General features: G+C 51.2%; 4 protein-coding genes across 4 annotated transcripts; 2 read left to right on the forward strand and 2 right to left on the reverse strand.

The window, feature by feature from the left end:
- Nucleotides 1-156: 156 nt before the first annotated feature.
- GGI43DRAFT_397955 (uncharacterized protein) lies at nucleotides 157-3,186 on the forward strand. The gene is made up of 3 exons (XM_083205169.1): nucleotides 157-799; nucleotides 868-1,795; nucleotides 1,857-3,186. The coding sequence occupies exons 1-3, from the start codon at nucleotides 376-378 to the stop codon at nucleotides 2,791-2,793; spliced, it is 2,289 nt and encodes a 762-aa protein (XP_083063262.1). The 5' UTR covers nucleotides 157-375; the 3' UTR covers nucleotides 2,794-3,186.
- A 1,253-nt stretch (nucleotides 3,187-4,439) lies between these two features.
- Nucleotides 4,440-6,471, reverse strand: GGI43DRAFT_288421 (zinc-coordinating transcription factor SFP1). Its single transcript, XM_083201336.1, has 3 exons — nucleotides 5,227-6,471; nucleotides 4,980-5,160; nucleotides 4,440-4,919 (listed from the first exon to the last, which is right to left on the reverse strand). The coding sequence occupies exons 1-3, from the start codon at nucleotides 6,273-6,275 to the stop codon at nucleotides 4,818-4,820; spliced, it is 1,332 nt and encodes a 443-aa protein (XP_083063263.1). The 5' UTR covers nucleotides 6,276-6,471; the 3' UTR covers nucleotides 4,440-4,817.
- Nucleotides 6,472-16,669: 10,198 nt separating this feature from the next.
- GGI43DRAFT_288517 (HIG1 domain-containing protein) lies at nucleotides 16,670-17,892 on the forward strand. The gene is made up of 2 exons (XM_083201338.1): nucleotides 16,670-17,550; nucleotides 17,615-17,892. The coding sequence occupies exons 1-2, from the start codon at nucleotides 16,917-16,919 to the stop codon at nucleotides 17,677-17,679; spliced, it is 699 nt and encodes a 232-aa protein (XP_083063264.1). The 5' UTR covers nucleotides 16,670-16,916; the 3' UTR covers nucleotides 17,680-17,892.
- Nucleotides 17,893-18,306: 414 nt separating this feature from the next.
- GGI43DRAFT_288514 (Kelch repeat-containing protein) lies at nucleotides 18,307-20,371 on the reverse strand. The gene has a single exon (XM_083201337.1). The coding sequence runs from the start codon at nucleotides 20,226-20,228 to the stop codon at nucleotides 18,567-18,569; it is 1,662 nt and encodes a 553-aa protein (XP_083063265.1). The 5' UTR covers nucleotides 20,229-20,371; the 3' UTR covers nucleotides 18,307-18,566.
- Between the last annotated feature and the right edge of the window lie 43 nt (nucleotides 20,372-20,414).

The raw sequence follows: 20,414 nt of genomic DNA on the forward strand, positions 1-20,414 counted from the left end.
CTAGGCAACAATGTACTGCACCACACTGGGTACCGCCACACTGAGTAACGGCCGAGTTGCTAATCGCATTAGGAAAAGCGTGCGCGGCAAAGAAAAAAATTAACTAGTCGGTGTGGGATTTGACGAACGAGACTTTGTTTCGATGCTCCGCAAATCTGCGACCCTCACCTCACATGCGCCGTCCAACGCTTAACCTACAAACATCGTCGAATCCACCACGAGGACCCGTGCAAGTCTCCAAGCGCTGAGACCGGCCGTTATCGCATCACTCCTTTGCGGTTTTCATTCTGTCGCTTTTGGGCTTGTCGCCGCCAGTTTACGTCGGATTGCAGCGCGCCTGAGATGGTCTTTTGTTCATCTTGATCGAGTTTCACCATGGCGCAACCGTCTACCCCCGGCCCATCGACATCTTCTGTCAGCATTTTCGGCCAAGGCCTGGCGACCCATGCCGGCGGGACGCCGCAGACCAGTCTTGTCAGCCAGACTTCAACAGACGCCATGAGCGCCGTTCAGTCGCCTGCCTCGGCCTCCAATAATACCTACATTATGCCAAACTCTCCCGCTAAGGCTCGCCCTCTAGTCGATGGATACCGTCCCAAAGTTACCCGTACGCTTGGCCAGAGACCTGCGTGCCTCGTCAATGCGTCTGTGACATACTGCGGGAACAATCAGATCTACGCCTTTGGCGGTTTTGACCAATACACTGACGAGGTGTACAATCATGTCCTGCGATTGGATCTGGCAACCCATCAATGGAACTTGGTAGATAACTATGGCGATATTCCTGGGGTGCGCATGGGTACGTTTTTGTTCGATTATCTCTTTCTTAATCTCCATCATGACAGACACTAACTAACTTTTCCACAGGCCACACGGCGACATTGTACAAAGGCGACAAATTACTGGTCTTTGGCGGCGAGAACGAGCATCGAACCTACCTATCTGACCTTATCATCTTCGACTTGAAAACAGCCCACTGGACACAACCTCTGGTGTCTGGCCCGATACCAAAAGGCAGAGCAAGACACGCCGCGGTGCTGCACGAGGATAAGCTATTCATCATCGGTGGCATCACTGGCCAGAACAATTATGTGTTGGACGATATTTGCTACCTCGACCTCAAGACGTTTACATGGTCAAAGGCATGGCGTTTCGTCGGTCGCTTTGACCACTCGGCCTATATCTGGGGCGATCGTGTTTGGGTCTTTGGCGGCCTCAGCGAAGACATGGACAAGATTAGTGACCTGTGGTGGCTTGATCTGAAGGGAAGCCCAGAATTCGACTCACGACCTCATTTTGGCGTCTTTGATCGCCACTCTGCCCACAGAACTAGTAGTTCTCCCAGGCCGCCTTACACAGGGGCAGCAAATCCTGTCGTTGGCACTTCTGGATACGCTGCAAATTCCAGGACCGCTCAAGTAAACCCTCCATCTTTCCAAGTAAAATCTTATGCGCCAATGGCACCCGGGTCTATATCCGCCCTCAAATTTGTTTCAGGGCCAACTGTGCCATCTCAAGGATCTGGCATCCATTTCCACGCTTACTCTTCCGGAACGTTGCTCGACTTTGTAACTCCTGCAGCGACTATTACTCACAGAGAATGCTCTCTATCGGCATTAGATCTCAGCACTCTGCGGTGGCAGAAGCTTGCTGACGGCCGCGAAATCTTCAAAACCGGATATAGATGGCACTACTGTACCATGAACGAAGATGGCACCAAAGCGTGGCTCCTGGGCTGTCCAGTTGATCCTGCCTCAACTGACTTGGGCCCTAACGGATATGAAGAGTACCTCAGGTGAGATAAAACGATAGATGACCCTTGCTTGCTCTATCTTTACTGACGTGATCCATTGTAGCGATATCATGGAAGTCGATCTTCGACGATATGGCTTTCTTGGAAACAATCTAGCACCGGAAAGTTTAGCTCAGTCCAGGCCATCCTTTACCACCAGACTTTCTGATCAGCCTTCCAAGGGCCTTGGTGCGGATCTTGCCAAGCTGTTTAACCAGCCTCCCGAGTCCGGGAGTGGTACAGACTTTATCATCACAGCGCTTGCTGATGATGCCGACAGTGATGATACGTTAAGCTCTGGGCTCATTCGAGCCGATGATGGAAACAAAGACCAAGGCTGGCTTTCTGCAGATACACCAACCTCTACACCCATTCACGTCCATAAGCTCATCCTGCAAGCACGGTGGCCGCACTTTGCGCGCCTGTATAACGCTCAGATGGCGGAATTTCACACTAAGAAGATGCATATCCCCGAGCCATATTCAGTTGTCAAGGCATTCCTACTCTATCTCTACACTGATAACATCCACGGCACGGTGGAGACGGACAGTGACGCCACCACGGACCTCTCTGATGTTGCCGGCCTCTTGGTCATGTCCAATATATACAACATCCCACACCTTCGCCTCTTGTGTGTAAACCGCCTAGCCAAAGAGCTCGATGTCGAGCATGCTTGCGTCATCTGGTATTGTTCAGGACTGGCGAGCGAAGAATGGCTGCGCAAGAGAGCGGCAACATTCTGCATGACACACTGGGGCCGCATCGTTCGTACTCAAGGCTTCCTTCGTCTCCCCCGCAGCGCCCTGGTCGAGCTCTCGCAGGAGATCGACATGGAGGGCCGAGTCGTTGCGGGCGACGACCTCGAGTGGGGGAGTGTATCGGGCCGGTATAGCGATGGCACGGGGCATGGCACTCGTAAGGAAAGTATCAGCAGCAGTACTCAGATGCAGATCGTCGAGTCTGAGGGCGATGACGATGACGAAGACGTGGAGATATCGTAGAAAGGATTCCTTGATACGATATGAAGATTTACATGCCGCAACCCGCGCCTATTAGCTTTTTTTATTACCCGAACATCAGGCCAAAGATCACCGATGAAGCTTCTTGAGGAAGATGATGCTTCGATCTTCCTGAGGAAGCTGTTTTTGGCGTTTGCTTCGGATTGCTCGTTTAAAGAAATGCATACGATGATATGAGAGCACTTTTCACCTTTTTTTCCGTTTCTGGCTTTTGGGGGAACGGGGGAGCATTTCTTTAATTACTTATCCAATGAGCATTTCAGGGAGTTGGTTGCTTGCTTACTTTGCTTGCTTTTCATGAAATGGTATGCTTGTGAGATAGTTCTGTTTAGTCGATGTCTATAGAATCATGATACATATATACTGTTGCATTTACCTACTTCTTCCTCTGGTCCGTTCCCCCCCTTTCTTATCTGTCCACTTCTTCCTCCTCGCGCCCCCCCCCTTGACACTTCGTAAATGTGGGATATTAATCCTCCGTCTATTTCGGCTCTCGCTCCGCCGGCTATTAATCACAACTTACTTGCATAGGAAAACACGCGTCGCATGTACATACAGGAAGTAGAAGGAACCTTTGCTCCTCCGCCTCAAAGCGGTAACGATATGCCCTTGTCTGACAGGGCCTATCTTCAGCCTTATTTGGCGGGATTACAAGTACACACGTTTGATAGATAAGGGCAGTACGCGAGGAATACATCGGAGGAATACATCGGAGTGACCATGCAAATAACGAGCTAAACATTCAATCTATATGCTTTTCACTAGAGACGCTTTGTTTTCCCCTGCTCACAACAGATTAAGTAATAAGAGCAAAATAGCTCCTTTTTGCCCTTTGAATTGCTCTCTATAAACCATTTCCTGTTTAAGCATAAAGAAAATACGCAACTTTTTATGTATCTCCATTCCCTTTTTTGTTTTGTTCCACCACCCAGAGAAATTTTTTTCACCAAAAAAACCCCCTTCCCAAAAAACACTATATAAAAAAAGAAAAATACCAGATTGCTCTCTCATCTCAAACTCCTCTTTGGTGGCAGGGGTGTTGAATAGAGGGCGAGGAGAGCAGCGCGTGGAAATTAAAACAAAAATTTCAATCCAATCCAAACCGTTTAGAAACATCAGAGGGTAGTAACGAAAGAAAACACAAGAAATGAGCCTGGAAAAAAACCAAAACCGCCCAAGAACAACGTGACAAAATACCATATTTTTTTTTCCGTCCAATGCAGCACCAATTCTCCCCAAGAGACATAGCATAAAAGACTAGAAAATCTCCCATCGTACAAACTCATAAACGCTCTTTCGTATTTTTTTGTAGTCATTTTTCCGCTATTTCAAATTTGAGACATCTTGTCATCATCCTCTTGAGCGAACTTTTGTTGTTGCCCAGTAAGCTAAAAGGGTGCGTTCGCGGTGCCAGCCGGCAGTCTGTCTATAGAAAATGCATCGCGATGGGGTAAACAAAAAAACACACAGATCATGAACAAACTGAGGTGAGAAAGAGGCTCAATGCAACTCAGAAGACGGGATCAGGTCCTTCCAGTTCTGGTAATTTGGCCGTAGCATCATGTACCACCGCTAGTAGTACATAGTATTAGTGGCCATCCGATGACAGGAATGATCTGCTTCGCTGATGCGCATCTGGTGGGGGGTAGCGAGCGAGCGCGCCATCAATGTGGGAACCCCAGATAAGGGGGAGAGGCGACCATCTAGAAACCAGCAACCTCGAATTCATTTCGTCTCAGGGAACCAGCCCAGGATTAAACGCCGTCGCCATGTGCCGTAAAATTTGCAAGGCAAAAAGAAGAGTGAATGTACATGAGTCTGAGCATGGAGAGCAAGCGTACAGCGCAAGGCGAGTTGATCGCCCCTGGAGGATGCCCCACAGGAGATCAACACAGGCTTGATGAGTCGGAATCGTACTATAGCGGGGAGTTTGAAGGTCCCCCTCGTGACGCGAACAGATCCATGCCGTTCAGAGGAGTACAGCCGACGCATCATGTGCAAGCGACTCACTGCAGCATCACGTCTTCTCCAATGCCTGGCAGGTTAAGACCGGCGGCTAGTGCTTGAAGCTTAAATTCGGGGTTGCAAGGAAGAGAGTGGGATTTATGCTAAAAGAGGGTCAGCATCGGATAAAATTATGCAGCCTAATCATTCTTGCGTGGACTTACATATTTCAAACCGTTCAGGTTCTTGTAGCGCTTGCCACACGTCTCGCAGTTGAATGGCTTCTCCTTTTCCATGCCCATAGTACCCGGGTAAGGCGCACTAGTCTCTGGGTTGACGATGGAAAAGGTGCCGTCACCGTTCTCGTGCAGTTGCTGAGTTTGGTGGCCATGAGCCTTGTGGTACCTGGTTAGATACGGTGGTTAGCATCTCTATAGCCAACCAAATTATGCAAACAGGGGTGTAGCCTACTTCAATCCGTTCTGGTTCTTGTACGCCTTCTCGCAGCCAATGACAGGGCACTTGAATGGCTTGTGTTCCTCCGGCATCATCATGCTCTGCAATCGGGCAAGCAATGCCTTGTTGGCTTCGGGGTCCGCAAACTGGCCGCTAGTCAAGCCGAGCTGCGCGAGCTGTGCTTGTATAGATCGGTTACCCTGCGGGAATGCGCCGTTGGGGCTAAACAAATGCTTGCCGGGATCATTGATGCAGAAATTAGAGTCGTTGTTAGCGGCGTTGTTGCCGTTACCAAACGTCATATCGCCAAGATCAGTAGCGTCGCCGCCCATTGGCATACCAGGGAGGTCTTCGTCCATGTCACCCATGCCGGCCTGTTGGGCCTGCTGTTGCTGCTGCTGCTGCGGCATCTGTTGCTGGGTTGTGAGGGTAGGGGTATTAACAGAAGAAACAGTGGGGTTGTTCTGGAATCCGAAGCTGGCAGCTGCGGGGGTGGGCGGCTGTGACGTTCGGAGACCTTGAGTAATGCCGGAGGTGTTCATGTTGAGCTGTGGCCGCTGCTGTTGACCGAATAGCTGCCGAGTCTGGTGCATCTTCTGGCTATCGTCCATGTCCATGGCGCCAAGGGCATCATCCATCTCCATATCTGCAACGGCATCCATGTCATCGCTCAAGTTGTTGCTCATGGAAGTGGACATTTGCAACATGGAGGTGCCAACTCGCGGCCCGCCCAGCTGGAGTCCAGGACCACCGATTGAGCGCTGCTGTCCCAGTTGCGAAGGACCTTGGCCAGGCCCTGGAGTTGCCCTCGAGGGCATCTTCGGTGATCCTTGAATGCCCAGCTGGCCGTACTGATTGAAAGCACTGTTCCTCGTAGCAGAGGGGCTGGCCTGTGTGTGGGCCTCCTCATAGTGCTGCAACAGGTCATGCAAGTTGGGCAGAATCTTGCCACAGCATGTGAAGTCACGCATGAAACTAGCCTCGAGCTTCGGTAGATAAGAGGAAGAGTGGAACGATGGAGACGCGTGGGCGCCGCCGGTAAACGGAGAGGTTCCTTGCATCATGATGCTGCAAAGGGCTTTTTGTTAGCAGCCGTAACCAAATAGAATGAGAAGAATAAACAGAAGATGAAAATGTTGCGGGTAAATTTGCAGTAGATGACACCCATGATGCAAACGATGGCGGGGGGATTCGGAGCGAATATGAGGGGTGGAGTGAGGAAAAAAAGAAGGGTTGCACGCGGGGCGTGAAGAGGCCAAAATGTCCCTCGTCCAGTCTGCGAATTGGCATGTCCAAGAGAGATGCTGTGATGCTGAAGGCAATATGGTGGAAGCAACAGTGGATGGTGAATGTGATGCTTGATGACGGTGCAGATGGGGCAAAAATAATTATAGCGCCCACACGATAGCAGAGGCAGATAAGGATAAAAAGTTGACGACAGGAATGATCAAGGCACTTACTCGTCCCTCACAAAACTGCCAAAGGACATGCCGCCCCAGCTCACGCCGCCCATCAGGCTGCCGGCGAGACTCTCGCGACGATTCCTGTTGACATTGTCGCGGTTCTGGATGTTCATGGAGATGGGCTTGGGGCCGGCGCTGACAAACGAGTCTTGCCGCGGTCGGCCCATGGCAGCGTCAAGGCCCGGGCCAGTAGTCATGTCGGCGGTGTCGTCGCAGTCGCTCAGGTCAATGTCGATGTCGACGTCGATGGTCGTGTCGGGTCGGGGGTAAGCAAAGAGCTTCTCGGGCTTGGCCTGGGCGTGCTCGGTCGTGCGAAGGGCTGAGGTCCAAGAGTATGCGGACGATGAGTCTGGCGAGGGTGCTGCGACGTCTGGGTCAGCGCGCAATGCGGGGGTGCTGCAGAAGCTGGAGCTGTGTCTGGACAGCGGCGATGGAGACGCTGTTGAAGATGAGGCAGAAGCAAAGGCAGAGGCAGAGGCAGATGCTGAGGCGGAGGCAGAGGCCGATGATGTGTCGTGCAAGAGGTCGGGAGGCGTTGCCGGCTGGGGCGAAGGTGATTGTGTCAGCGACGACGAGTTGAGCGAAGTTGGCGACCCGGCGAGGGCGGGCGAGGCGGCACAGGCAGCCAGTGCCAGGCCGGCACTGTCGCTGGCGTTTGCAGTGGCGCGGGAGTGGGCTGGCCGGGCGAGGGCATTAGGTCTAGCGCTGGCGGTGCTGGAGCCAGTGCTGGAGCCAGCGCTGGAGCCGGTGCTGGTGCTGGAGCTGGTCTGGGCGACGAGCGCTGCGGCCGTGGAGCCTGGCCCAAGGGCCTTGTCGGGGCCCTGGAACCACCTGAGCGCGCTCTGCATTGCTGCCAAGTTTACAGGCGGGATGGGGATGTGTCGTGTTGATGTCGGGTATGGATGTACTCGGTACACAGTACCAGGTACTCGCGAGGGTACTCACTCACTTCACGCTCACTCTCTGTGTGACTCTCGCTGCCTGTTGGGAACGATGACGAGTCAAAAGCAAGATGGAAGCGGGGATAGCAGCAGCAATAAACAGCAAGCAAGCAAAGAAATAAATAAATAAATGCACGTCACGAAAGCCTCAGCCGCAAAACTCAAATCGAGTTCCCGAAATAATCCCCAAGCAGCCCCGGTCGTCCAAATGATGGACGGGCCTATTTTGCCGGTATAGTTCGGTTGGGGTCGAGCGAGTCTCGCTGTGGCTGTCTGCTTGCACGGTAAACAGTGTGCCGTGAACTTTTTTTTGGCCTGGCTGAGCCCGTGAATGCGGAGTACAAGTGCGCTGCAAAGTACACCGTACCTAGGCGGTACTGTCGTGGCGACCTTGTAAGTGCGGGAGCGCTGCAGGTGCGCCAAAGTCCACCGGCCGTACCTGGTATATGACGAAACCGTTCTTGCGGCGCAAAGTCGGCGATGCAGAACGCTAGAAATAAGCTGTCCTGGCACTCGGAAGACAGACTGGCTAGACGTTCACCGATGGAAGAGCGAGTCGAAACAAACAGAAATAGAAGCAAAACGAAGCAAAGCGACGTAAAGCGAACCAGGGAAGAGGATAGAGCCTGGAGACGCAAAAATAGCTGCCTCAAACAAGGTTCTGCCGAGACGGTTGGAACTTATGGTCGGGTGAGGGCAATGCTGAGACTTGGGAGACCTTGAGTAAAACCTCGGAGAGGGTCAGAGCATGTCACACCTTTTGCCCGGGGGGGTTCCAAGCCAAAGTATTTATGAATGAATCTGGACGAGCGCGAGTCGTGGGGCTGCCAACAGCTCAAGAGGCAGTCCGGCCGTCACGAGAAGCTTGTCCCAAACGAATGAATGGTATTCTTAGCTCGAGAGAAGAGCGGTGCGGCCTTGTGATGTGTTATTGTTGTCGTAGCGGCCCTTGATTGATGGGCTTTTGGTCCCAGCAACAGCGCAGCGAAATGGCGGAGAAGACGAAATGGTGTAAGTCGGTTGGTTGGTCGGTTCTTGGTCGCTCAAACGGCGCGATGCATGCACGGCTAAGATGGACAAGCAAGTGGCTTGAAAGAGAGACGGACGGAGGTATGTTGTGGCAGCATCAATCACACAACTACGAATTGGAGAGATGCAAATCACCAATAAGACGGGTTACTTATAGCAGCAGAGTAGATGGATGGCTTTCAGTCTGAGCTAAAGAAGAGGAGAGATGGGATATGGATGAGGAAGAGGGAAGAGAAAAGGCAAATGTTCAACAACTACGGAGTACATAACATACTTCCTCCAGCTGCTAGTCCTGTAGCACTACAGGCACCACTACTGCTAGCACGTACATACTAGCAGCAAGAATCCTGAATGGTTGACGGCATGATCACCACGATGAACAGGGCTCCCCCCCATCCACACCACCTCATCCACAAAGACTCAGCGCCAGAGCAATTGAATCCTAGTTGGTCTCTGCCCCTGCAAGGCCGGAGCACTGATCAAGACGCAGTGTGTCAGTAGCAAGTATAGGAAGTTCTCCGTGGTGCTTCGTACAAGCACCAGAGCCACAGGAACAGGGGTAGGCGCTAGCGGTTAATTGGGCGGCTTCAGCCATGGCTCCCACAGCGGGAATAGCTCTCAGGCGACAGTACCTCGCCAGTACTCGCCATCTACCTCGTACATACGGAAACTGTGCGTGCAGCTTGTTAATTAAAACGACGGCTCAAGTTGCCAGCTGCATGCTTCCAGGGGAAGAAGCGGCCTATTCTGGCCTTTATTATGGGACTCGTGGTGGCATCTAAATGCGTTCTGAACCTGGACGGATTCCGAATGCTACCACAGGTGCCCTGTCTTGCTGCTTGTGCTACCTGCACGAGCATGCGAGTCGACGACTTTGGTACTCCGTACCTTGCCCTGCTCTCAACCCTTGCCCTGTTTCTCTCTGTGGGTTCTTCAACAGACTCTGTTTTTGGATGTGTGTAAACTGTATTACACACCAAATATTAAGTGCATGCCTGCCCATACCTGCTTATACAGTATATATACGAGTGTACAGTACGTGGGGGATTTGGAGTGTCGACTCAAGCACGTCGTATTAGTCGATAACCGTCTCGTACCAGTATAGAATAATGCAGGTAGGCAGCGGCCGGTGTGCCATGGACGCGCTGCTAGCACCAACAAGCTACAGTACAGGAACTCGCTCGGTCAGGACTAAAGCAGTAATAATGCAGGTCACCGATGATGAATTACCAAGAGTGTCGTAGTGAGCCCCAGCTTGCAAGCATCCATCTCAAGCCCCTCCAGGCCCTATATCAGCAAATCAGACAGCAACGCCGGACGGGCACAGTGGACGGGCAAGCAAGCATCGCTCGATTGCGGGCGACTGGTATCGCGACGTATCCCGCTGGTAACGGTCCGCCCTCTTGGCCACTAGAGGCGCATTTGCCCTTCCGCTTCTCCGGAGATCGGAATTTCCTCGTGCTCTGCTAAGCTCTCTGATGATTTGATTCGATTATACTTTGCACCCGCCGTGATTAGCACGGGTTTAGTAAGTAGCACTGACGTGTTCACGACTCTTTGGGCCGGTGGCGAGGAATTCTCAGAGAAGCAAAAAGAGAGGGCTTCTTTGCCCAAGGTGGCTAGCGCTCACAGACTTGGTTCATTACGATGTTGGGAAATAGGCGGCATGGCATGGAACACCGCCTAGGAAACGTGCCTGGCTGCACCGCTTGCGCCCTTTTGGCCCTTTTGCCTGCCAAGGCTCCAGCCACGCGCATTACAGCTCGCGGGCATGACTTGTACGGTATAGTAATCGTAAATCAGCCGTGCAGCTTTGGGGCTCCGTACGGCTTGAATTATGTTCTCCGCATCGCTTCGCTCTGTCTACTCTACATGAAGCAGCTACCCAAAGGGCCTTTTTGTGGCGGCACTATTGCACACCGACACGGCTGGTAGATGCGCTGTCCCAGTGAGAAACAACCCCACGGCTTTTGGGCCCGACAGTAGCAAGGTGTCGGAGATGCTGTTACTGCCCAGGTGCCTGGCGCTATTACCCGATTCCAGTCGCATCGACCTGCTCAGGCCTATCAGTGCCTCTGGTGGCATTACTCAAACGTGCACTAGCATCGACGCTACTCGGTGGTGCGGTTTAATGCTGAGCCACTACGGAGTAGCCACTGGACTGGCCACTCGTATGAAGTGGGAATAGAGGACAATCGTAATACTGGCCGACCTACCGTATGCAGTTGGTTGACCGCCGGACGGTCCCCTCTATTGCCACTTGCAATAGACTATTTCGACGGAATACTCCGTGATTGACGGCAATGCCAGCTGAGCCTTGCCTCACATGCGAGCTGAGGGCATAGAGAAGAAGCCGAATGCGGTGGTTGGGTGACGGACATTTATCCTGAAGCAACTTGTAGATCTGCTCCGTAGATGTGGCTGCATGTGCTCAGCGGTGATGATTCGTCATAAAAGCCATATATAGAAACTGACGGCGTGGATACAGGTGGCCTATGCCGCTCTTTTCCACGTGTAAATCTTATGACCTGGCGTTTGGCCTCGCATCTGACTGCTACTCATGCTTTGGACAGCACAGCAACTTCTTGTTTCAGCTTTCATTCTTCTGCCGCGTCACCTCCTCTCTTCACCGCTCGCCGTCTCCAGCTGGACGAAGCATAAGAATGCCCACCGCATCTAGACGCGCAGTGCAGACCAAAAATATGGATTCCCAACTTGCAATTGTCCAGTAGGCGGGCGTGAACTAATTATACGGTATAGAGTGCGGTGAGTGTATAGTCCCCTAATATGAGTTCCTCCAATGATGTCACAGGACCCTTTCTCCATATGAAACCTCGACCGCCTTACCAGTAGCAAAAAGAACCAGAGCCGCAGCTGCAGGCACAGGACTAAGGCCGATATATCGAGCTGGGGATGAGGGTCCTTTTTCGACACCGCCAGATCTCCATCTTGGGGCGGGCTTTAGCATACGTTGGTTGTTGCGCTTGAGGAGAGTGACCTGCAGCTACTGGTGTTGGAAACCCCCAGTCTTCTCCAGCCCAGCAGCTCAAGAGCACAGGCGGCGAAAACGTGACGACGGATCGATGCGATGTGTGAACATCAGGCTGATAAGCGACGCCGATTCCAGGCCCCCTGGATGCACAACACTACTATTCATTGAGTAGCTTGAAGATTTTCAGGGTCCAGAGAGGCCGCGATTGGCGCCTAAAGCGCTCCATCATTTTATTAAGTCGCCGTCTTACAGTAGGTATATGCCTACGTGTATGGATGCGGCCGCTCGTAAATGCACCGACACCTAATACTCCATACATACCTAGTAATTTCTGTGATGCCTATCTAAGTCATCAGTTGACTCCCCAACAAAAAAAAAAAATCCTCTAATCTCTAATTATACTACCTGGGTCTTGGCTCATTAAAAGAAGATCACCGGAAATCATAGTGCGTACGGGTAATATAATAACCTACAAAGCGGTTCCCATGTTCGGGCCGTCGATGCTGCAGGGTCGCATTCCGCATGTCAAACTGCGAAGAAGAAGAAAAAGACGCTTAAAGTGAAAAAATGCCTCTGAGAGGGTAGGGATTCCCAGTTGCAGTCGCGTGCGCAAAACTCATTGCCCCTGCAAACTCATTCATATATTGCTCCGCAGCGAACCTGTTTTGCAAGCAGCATCCAGTAGCATCATCTGTAATATCGATCAATTAAAGGACGCCTGCAGTTCGACCAATGCAGTTCCAGACTCTCTCCGCCAAAAATGCTACGCTGTAATTCAACTAGCAATATACCCTCGCTCCATTACCGAGGCTAATCGAGTTGTCATTTTTTGACATCACAGGGGGCAAGAGCGCGTGGGATCCATCTCGCAGTGGGAACAGTCTCTTTTTTTTCTTTGACGGAGCCTAGTCCTGGCTATGGCGCCTCTGCCGCCAACTGGCCTGAGTCATAGCGTGGCACATGGTATGGATATTGGTTGCTATATTTCATTACGAGACACAAACCTTTGCTCTAGCTAGTAAGTAATAAAGAATACTAACCAGCATCTTTTGACTTGGGCGCGGCACAATGACATTTTTGAGGGTCTTTAGCTCTCTCGCTTGTCTAGAAGCTCTCTGGTGCGTGCATGGCAGTAAGCCGGCGTTTTCTCGCTAGTAAAGTTCCCTCTTAACTTTGTTTAAAAGCCCGCAAATCTTGTCGGCCGAATTTACAGATCCCAGTCTCTAGAGTTTTGAGGGAAAAAGACACATATGATGAAGGAACACATTATTACTGTATCAGTATGCTACAGTAGTATACAAGTGCAAATGACACAGAATGGGCATTAATCTTCCCCGCTTCACTATGCTCAACTCTATGCTCTGCATAACACAGCAAAGAGACAATGCTCGACCCCGAAACGCCACTTTATACAGTCTCGGCCATGTCTGAGACACGCTTAAGTGGATGAGAGAAATATGTCATAGCCGAGCATAGAGCCAAGACGCCAACCCACAACACTGCCGGGCTTAGCCGCCATTCAACGCGGAATCCAAGACGAAAGACAACAGCAAGAAGCGCCTAAAAGGGCCAACGGTCGAAGATGCTTTGGAATTTTCTGCTTGGTCGCAACCGAAGCCTCTTTCGTCTTGGCGTCGAATGTCTGAAAGAAGCCCCAAGTGGGTTGCGCGCGGTAGACTTCGGCATCTCATGGAACAAATGGAGCCCTTCCACGGCTTGGCTAGAAACAAGGAACAAGGGGCCAAGCAAAGCCACGAATCCATCAGAGTGAGAGTAAACGTGTGAGACCCTCAGAGCAGTCCGCTTTTGTTCTTTTATTTTACATACTTTTTTGCCCGCTTTGGCTTAAGCGCTAGCGGTTGCAAGCTTCTTGGGACTGGACCCTGGATGCATCTCACGACGCCAGCTCTGTTCCCACAGTTGGTGCTGTCGATCGCTCGCCTCGCCTCACCATCGCCGGTCAAAGGGGACTCCACTTCGGTACCTCGCGTATAGGTTCGACATGTGGCTTTTTTGCCTCAGAGCCGAGTACCGTTGCCGTATAAACAGATTTGACACAGCTTCTCCTTTTTGACAGATGTTTTGCATGTGGCGTTCGGAAATATTCCATCTCATAGCCGGGTGAATAGCCGTATTTTGCCACCGAGCAGTGAGAAGGGGAAGCTCAAAGTTTCTTTTCTTGCTGCTCCATATCGTACCCATATATCGTGCCATAGCCGTGCTTTGAGCTATTGGATTAAACCGTCCCATTTTTAGAATATGAGGCTCGAGAGCACCGCTAGCTGTGTGGTTAATGTTTAGTGCTGTGCATTGGCTTACATCCGACGTCTATGTTGTTGGTCGTCTCTATATATATGGTCAAGGCGCCTTGGCATGTTCTTCAATAGAAGAAGAGATATTGTCCTACATGATACGAAATTCCATAATTCATCAGTGATATAGCAACTATAATCTCCGATGCGAATAAGCTTTTCTTTTTAGAGAGAATCAGTGGCTGTTGAGTGTGTAAGCGTATACGTACACTGCGTAATATTGCTCGACTGTAAAAGTTAAAAGCTGTTGGCTACATGGTTATATAATTTGTTTGATGAAAAAAGGAAATACTACTATTTGTGGTCAGACAGTACCCTAATACTCAACTGTCGGTGCTGGTCTCTGAGGGTCCGTCGGATGTTACGCCATGAAGCTGACAATCGGCTCTTGCCCGTTCGCTAGATAGGGCTGCTGCGCACAAGCTCTGTCACAGGGCAAATGATGCACCAACCACTCGGCACATGGTAAGATTTCAAGCAGGCAGCCTAATATATCTCGGCACAACTAAAAATTCGGTGGTCTGCTGTGTGCCAGCTATGTTATTCGTATGTGGGTTTGCGTATTCTTGTCTCTTACCAACAGCCTGCTTACGTTTTGTTGAGCTGGAACAAAATCAAAAACGTAATGAATGGCCAATTACGGCTCTTTTAATTGCTATTACAAGCAGGTTAGAGGATCTAATGTCGCTGGGGCCATAAGACGGTCTGGTGTGCTGCGAGTGCAAGCTCCAATACTGAGAGATCCACGAGCTTAAATGGCCCAACAAGAGGCGCACATGGCTTAAATATGAGATTTTAAAGCACATGGTACATTGATTAAGCTGATTACAAAGTAGAACCTTAGTCCTGGACAGCCTAGCAGTAATTGGACGCGAGTGTCCGGCCCGAGTCGCCCATATTAATATCATAACCACGAGCGATCTCAGCTACAAAGGCCCTAGCATAGCGCAATCTGAGTAGTATAATTAGTAGTACTACGTCATAACATTCATCGTAATAGCGGCAATACACTGTATCGATTAGATATCCGATCAATCAGAATGTCTCAGGGGCGGACAGTACAGGGGGTTGCAAGATAAGGGGTCAACGTCCCGAGTGTTCTCCAGCACACCACCATGATGCGGCTGGTGGAAGAGGGGCGGCAAGCGGCACCGATCGGTAGGATCGTGCATTGCGGCTCTGGGTCTGAGCCCGGGGGAGTGGCAAAGACATGTCGGAAGGGTGCATATGATAACTACTCGATGGGAACTCAAATCTGGGGTTGTCTCCAGGGTAGCAGCTTGGGCGGCGTGTGTAGATGCATTCTTTGTAAGACTGCTTTTGCGCCCTTGTTTGTATATTTTGTATATCTTTTTCTTTTTACAAGTAGTCAAAATGATATCAAAGATGTATCCTAAATAGGTGGTCTGGATTTTCTTATTCCAGCTAGTTAATGCTGCTGACGCTGGATGCCCAGTGGGAATGACGTTGATGCTGCCGATACTACGACTGCATACTATTATCACTACGTACTACCTATCTGGGTATAATTGCCTTGTCAGCTACTTTAGCTAGTTACGCGGACATCAGATCCGAAATGGAGCGCGGAGATGCAGACAATCATCATCGAACGATCTGGCTGCGGCGGAACCGCCCGGAATTCTAGAAGACGCAAGGGTCCATTGACGTCAAAGGATCTCGGGGCAGCAGCAGTCGGGCGAGACAATAAAACTCTCAGCTCGTATGATTTGGTCGGCGCCATGCCCACTCGGCTGCCGGCATGACACCGCGCGTGTCTGGCAAGGCTGCAGGGGTGTCTGTAAGCTGGCATGGGCGTTATGGTGGTTAGTCAGCCTATAAGACGAGATGGCGTTTCAACGGGCGAAACCGCCGCAGGACCGCGCTTGCTAAGAGGCTGCTAAGCGGTTGAGCATGATGTGACCTTGCCGCCGAGCGGCGCCGCACATGCCGCAGCCGCCGCCATGAGCGCTGTGGCTTGAGCGCTTTGTATTCTTCATTATGCCGCGCAGCGTCTATCGTTACATAAGTCGGCGGTCGCCGCTGCGGCGCGCAATGAATAATCGGAGGATATAGGGAGTGAGAGTGAAAAATCTTCCATCTCTGTCGTTCTGCTTTTGCAAGCATTCAATCGCCATACTTGCAATTCAAACAAGGGTACTTTTAATTAGTGCGTAAGTGATATTCCAGCTCTGGCTATTCCAACGCTGCGTGTTTGGTCGAAAACGCGTAAACTCTGCGCTCGATCGCCCTACGGAGGGCCGGTGTATCGCGCACGGGAATTTCTCGGTGGGGAATTCTCGGGTTTGTGGCGGGGCGGCTCGGAAGGGAAAGAGCAAGATTTTTTTTCTAGTTGGCTGACATCATGCCGCTTCGTGCAGACCCAGCACTATATTTACAGGGCGCTCGCTTCCATCATATCGGTTCTTGTCTTCATTGCCATCAGCATCATCACAACCAAGCATCCAACACTTGATTCAATCTCATACAGATTCAATCAACCATCTATCCTCATACAATCCAACTCAATAAGACTTGCACTTGCTGCCACCGATAGTCCATTCCTCACACGACCACCACCGCAGTAATCAAATCATCCACCAAAGCTAAAATCAGCTCGCTGCTACTTGCTACATTTGGATCCACCCGAGCTTTTCTGACACCACCACCCCTCTTGATCAGAGCAGCTCTTCTGGGGTTATCAATCTCGCCCGACTACGCAACATTACCGCCTGAGCCGGCTTTTCTATCCAATTAGGTAGCTGCTTCTGCCAGGAATAGCCTATTCGCGACCCCCTTTACTCAACGGGAATAATTTCTGCCTGCTCGATACCCCCGCTTTGCGAAGTTTCTGAGCTCGAGATATATATACCCTTAAAACTGAGCCACTTTCTTCAGAGTTAGCTCAGCTACCTGTCACAACAACCGCAACCTACCACATAGTCTCACACAACCAACTCCAACAGTCATCATGAAGGTCCTCACCAAGGAAGAAGAAGCCGCCCACTACAACGCCGTTGTCAAGGGAGGATTGATCGGTGGTTCATTGGGTCTCGCCATCGGTGCCACTGGTGTCATCTATGCCTCAAGGAAGTACCCTTCCTTCCGTGGCCTCACCCTTCCCTTCCGAACTTTCCTTGTCACATCCACCGGTACCTTTGGTGCCATCGTGCAGGCTGATCGCCAGGGTATCAAGCACCAGAAGGCCCAGGATCCCAGACGCCAGTACCGAGACAACTCCCAGCGTGCCCAGGAGATCATCCGCGAGAACGAGACCGCATACGAGCGCTTCATGAACTATGGCCGTGAGCACCGCTACAGCATTGTCTGCGCTTCGTGGCTTGCTAGTTTGGCCGTTGCCTTTGCCCTCGTTAGCCGCGCGCCTATGAGCACTCCCCAGAAGATCGTCCAGGCTCGTGTCTACGCCCAGGGCCTGACTCTTGCCGTGCTGATCGTCTCTGCCGCCTTTGAGATGAACGATGCCAAGAGCGGCAAGGGCCGCTGGGAGACCGTCATGGTCCTTGACCCCAACGACCCTGAGCACAAGCACCTCATTGAGAAGAGAATCCACAAGGAGGAGTACGAGGGACAGGATCTGTGGATGGGTAAGTTAATCTCCACTAAACACTCTACTCTGCAATGAACAGCTAGCTAACAAACTCGCTACAGATATGGTTGAGGCTGAGGAGAAGAGAATAGCTGCCCGCAAGGCTGCTCAAGGCCAGGCTCAGTAAGCTGCTGAATGCCCTTCAATTCTCCCATTCTATGGCGGCTCTTAGCAGCAGGCGCCGTTGAGTCTCTGCGCTAGTGCCTGCCATGACATGCAACATCTATCCGTCACATCCGGTTACAACAAACCGGCCCCTCCCATCTTGAAATACCCCTTCTTGGCATTGAACCAATCACATAGACGCTGTTTCATACAATTGCATCAGACACTCACATATGTCTAATACAGCAAATGAAACTAAAACTCCGAAAAAAAATTGATATGAAAGAAAATTACTCTTTTGGTATCAAAGGGGGAGGTTAATGACTTCTTCTTTTTTTTATATATATACTTTTGGGCTGATTTTCCCGTCACGGTTATAGAGAAATCAAAAAACACTTTTACATTGAAGAGGTGGCTAATACGCCAAAAACATGGGTGACGAGGGAAAATGGAATCGGCTTCAAACTTTTTTCTTTACTGTTATTATTATCAGCATTTGCATAATGGGGCGTGTTTGATTCGTTCTTACATTTTGGGTGGTTCAAACAAAATAGTCTGCTTTACATATACATGGATATATATCTCCTTAACTTGTACAATAACAAAATCAAATTGTTTAATGGAATCACATTATGATCTAATATGGCCTTTTTCTCTTTTTCTTTTCAAACTCATGGTATCATAAAATAATAAAGCTTACTCTATATCTTATCTTCTTGGCAAGCTACAGGGGAAAGGCTATGCTGCTTGCTTTCTGTATATTGAGAAAAAAGGAAAATCAACCCAAATCAATCAGCTTCTTCTATGCACACATAGGGTTAAATAAATAGGAAAATGCAAATATTAACAAAAGAAATATCCAGCGTTTCTTCCCCCCTTCCTTCATAATCGTGTAAAAACTTCCCATCATCATACATCAATCGTGAAATGGCTAATTTGCGAGTAATACGCGTGTACCGCCAGCTCCAGAACCATAACGTCGCCAAACACATCGCTGCCGTCAAACCCGCCAACAACAAGCAACCTACTATCGTATAGGATCGTGCCGTGGTACCCTCGTCCGCTTGGGGGCAGGCCGTATGTCTTGCGCCTGTCCCACGTCATGGTGACTAGGTTGAGGAGCAGCACGTCGGCGCAGTACTCGTGGCCGTCGTGGCCTCCGATGACAAAGAGGTATGAGCCCACAATGGTGGCAGTGTGCGAGAGACGGCGATAGCTAACGGGGATATTGACGAGCTTCCAGATATGCCTCTCCACATCGTAGATCCACACGTCGTCGAAGCATTCGCCACCGTCCGATCCACCAAATATGATGAGCTTACTACCGACCATGTTGGCTGTGTGATACCCGCGAGCTTTTGGCCGACGCTCCCGTGTTCCTGGAGCTGCCTTCTCGGCACCAGATATCAGTCTCCACGACATCTTGTTCATGTCACTGACATCGAGCCGCCAGATATCGTTCAGGGCACGCACGCCATCGCCTCCACCAAAGACGTAGATGCCGTTCTTGTACAGGCATGCCGTGTGGGCGCGACGTTTTGAAGGCACCTTGTCTCCCACAATACGGGGCTTGGTCCAACGGAAATTCACCGTATCGAGGACGTAGACATCGTTAAAGTAGGTCGGGCCGTCGCCACCTCCAAATACGACGAGCTTCTTCCCCACTGCTGTGCAGGTCATGGCTCGGAGGGGCATAGGGATATCCCCAACCATGTGCGGCACAGACCAGTAGAACGAGTCCGCATCAAGGACATACATGGAGTTGAAGCATGTCTTTGCATCGCAGCCGCCGAAAACGTATACACTGGAGCCGATCAGCGTCGTCGTATGAGCTCGGAGATTCGAGTGTGCAGCTCCAGATATCGGTGCCTTCGACCAGTACATGCCGGATGCCGGGGCTGGAGGGACCTCTGGACCATCACCGGGTCTCGGTAACGGAGGGAACGTAGTATGTTTGCCGGCCGAGGGACGAGCTATGATGGTGCTCGTTTGGCGAGCTGACACAGCAGATGTTGCTCTTGATGATGCAGCTACAGCTGCAGCTGCTGCCGTTGCCGTTGCCGTTGCCGTCTTTTGTTCTGCTTCGCCATCGCGAGGAAGGGGAGGGACATCGGGAAGACTGTCCGCGGTCGATTTTCTTTGTCCCGTCGGACGACTCGTTGGAGGGTGCGGATGCGAGGCTGAGATTGCTCGTTGACGAAGAGCCAATTCAGCGGTTGCTTTGCTGCTGCGTGGTTGATCGCCCGGGACGTTGCTCCTGGCTCCAGCAAGCCGGCCAGGCGTGTGGCTCCTGGGAGCTGGAGTTGCTGATTGCTCCTCATCCTCATCATCATCCTCCGCCGCTGAATATCGCTCAAAGTCCTCTTTCCCTAGTGTCAAATCCTTCTCGTAGTATTCCTCTTCGCCATCGTCGTCGTCGTCGTCGTCCTCATCGTCAAACATTAGAGGCCGTCTGTTGGCGGACGGGTCGACAACGGTCCTTTGGGATGGCACGCCATGTCTAGACCCGTATGTTGATGTCTTGTGAGGAGATCGGGTCGCACTAGCGAACGGCTGGCCCAGATCTTCCATGGTCTCGCCAGCTGCTCCTCATTGCCGAGTTTCGGCAGCGTCAATTCGCGAGGAGCGAGGTCTCACGGGGACGCGTGCAGGAGGAGCTTAACTCCTTTGAAGGGAGAGAGTTGAAGGCGGTTAGGGAGGAGGAGGGGTTTTGGTAGTGGGGTTGCATTGGCTATTGAGCGCTGAGCCCGACCTCAA

Source organism: Trichoderma evansii (genome assembly GCF_050947405.1).
Source record: "Trichoderma evansii strain SZMC 28006 chromosome Unknown GGI43scaffold_4, whole genome shotgun sequence".
Taxonomy (NCBI): domain Eukaryota; kingdom Fungi; phylum Ascomycota; class Sordariomycetes; order Hypocreales; family Hypocreaceae; genus Trichoderma; species Trichoderma evansii.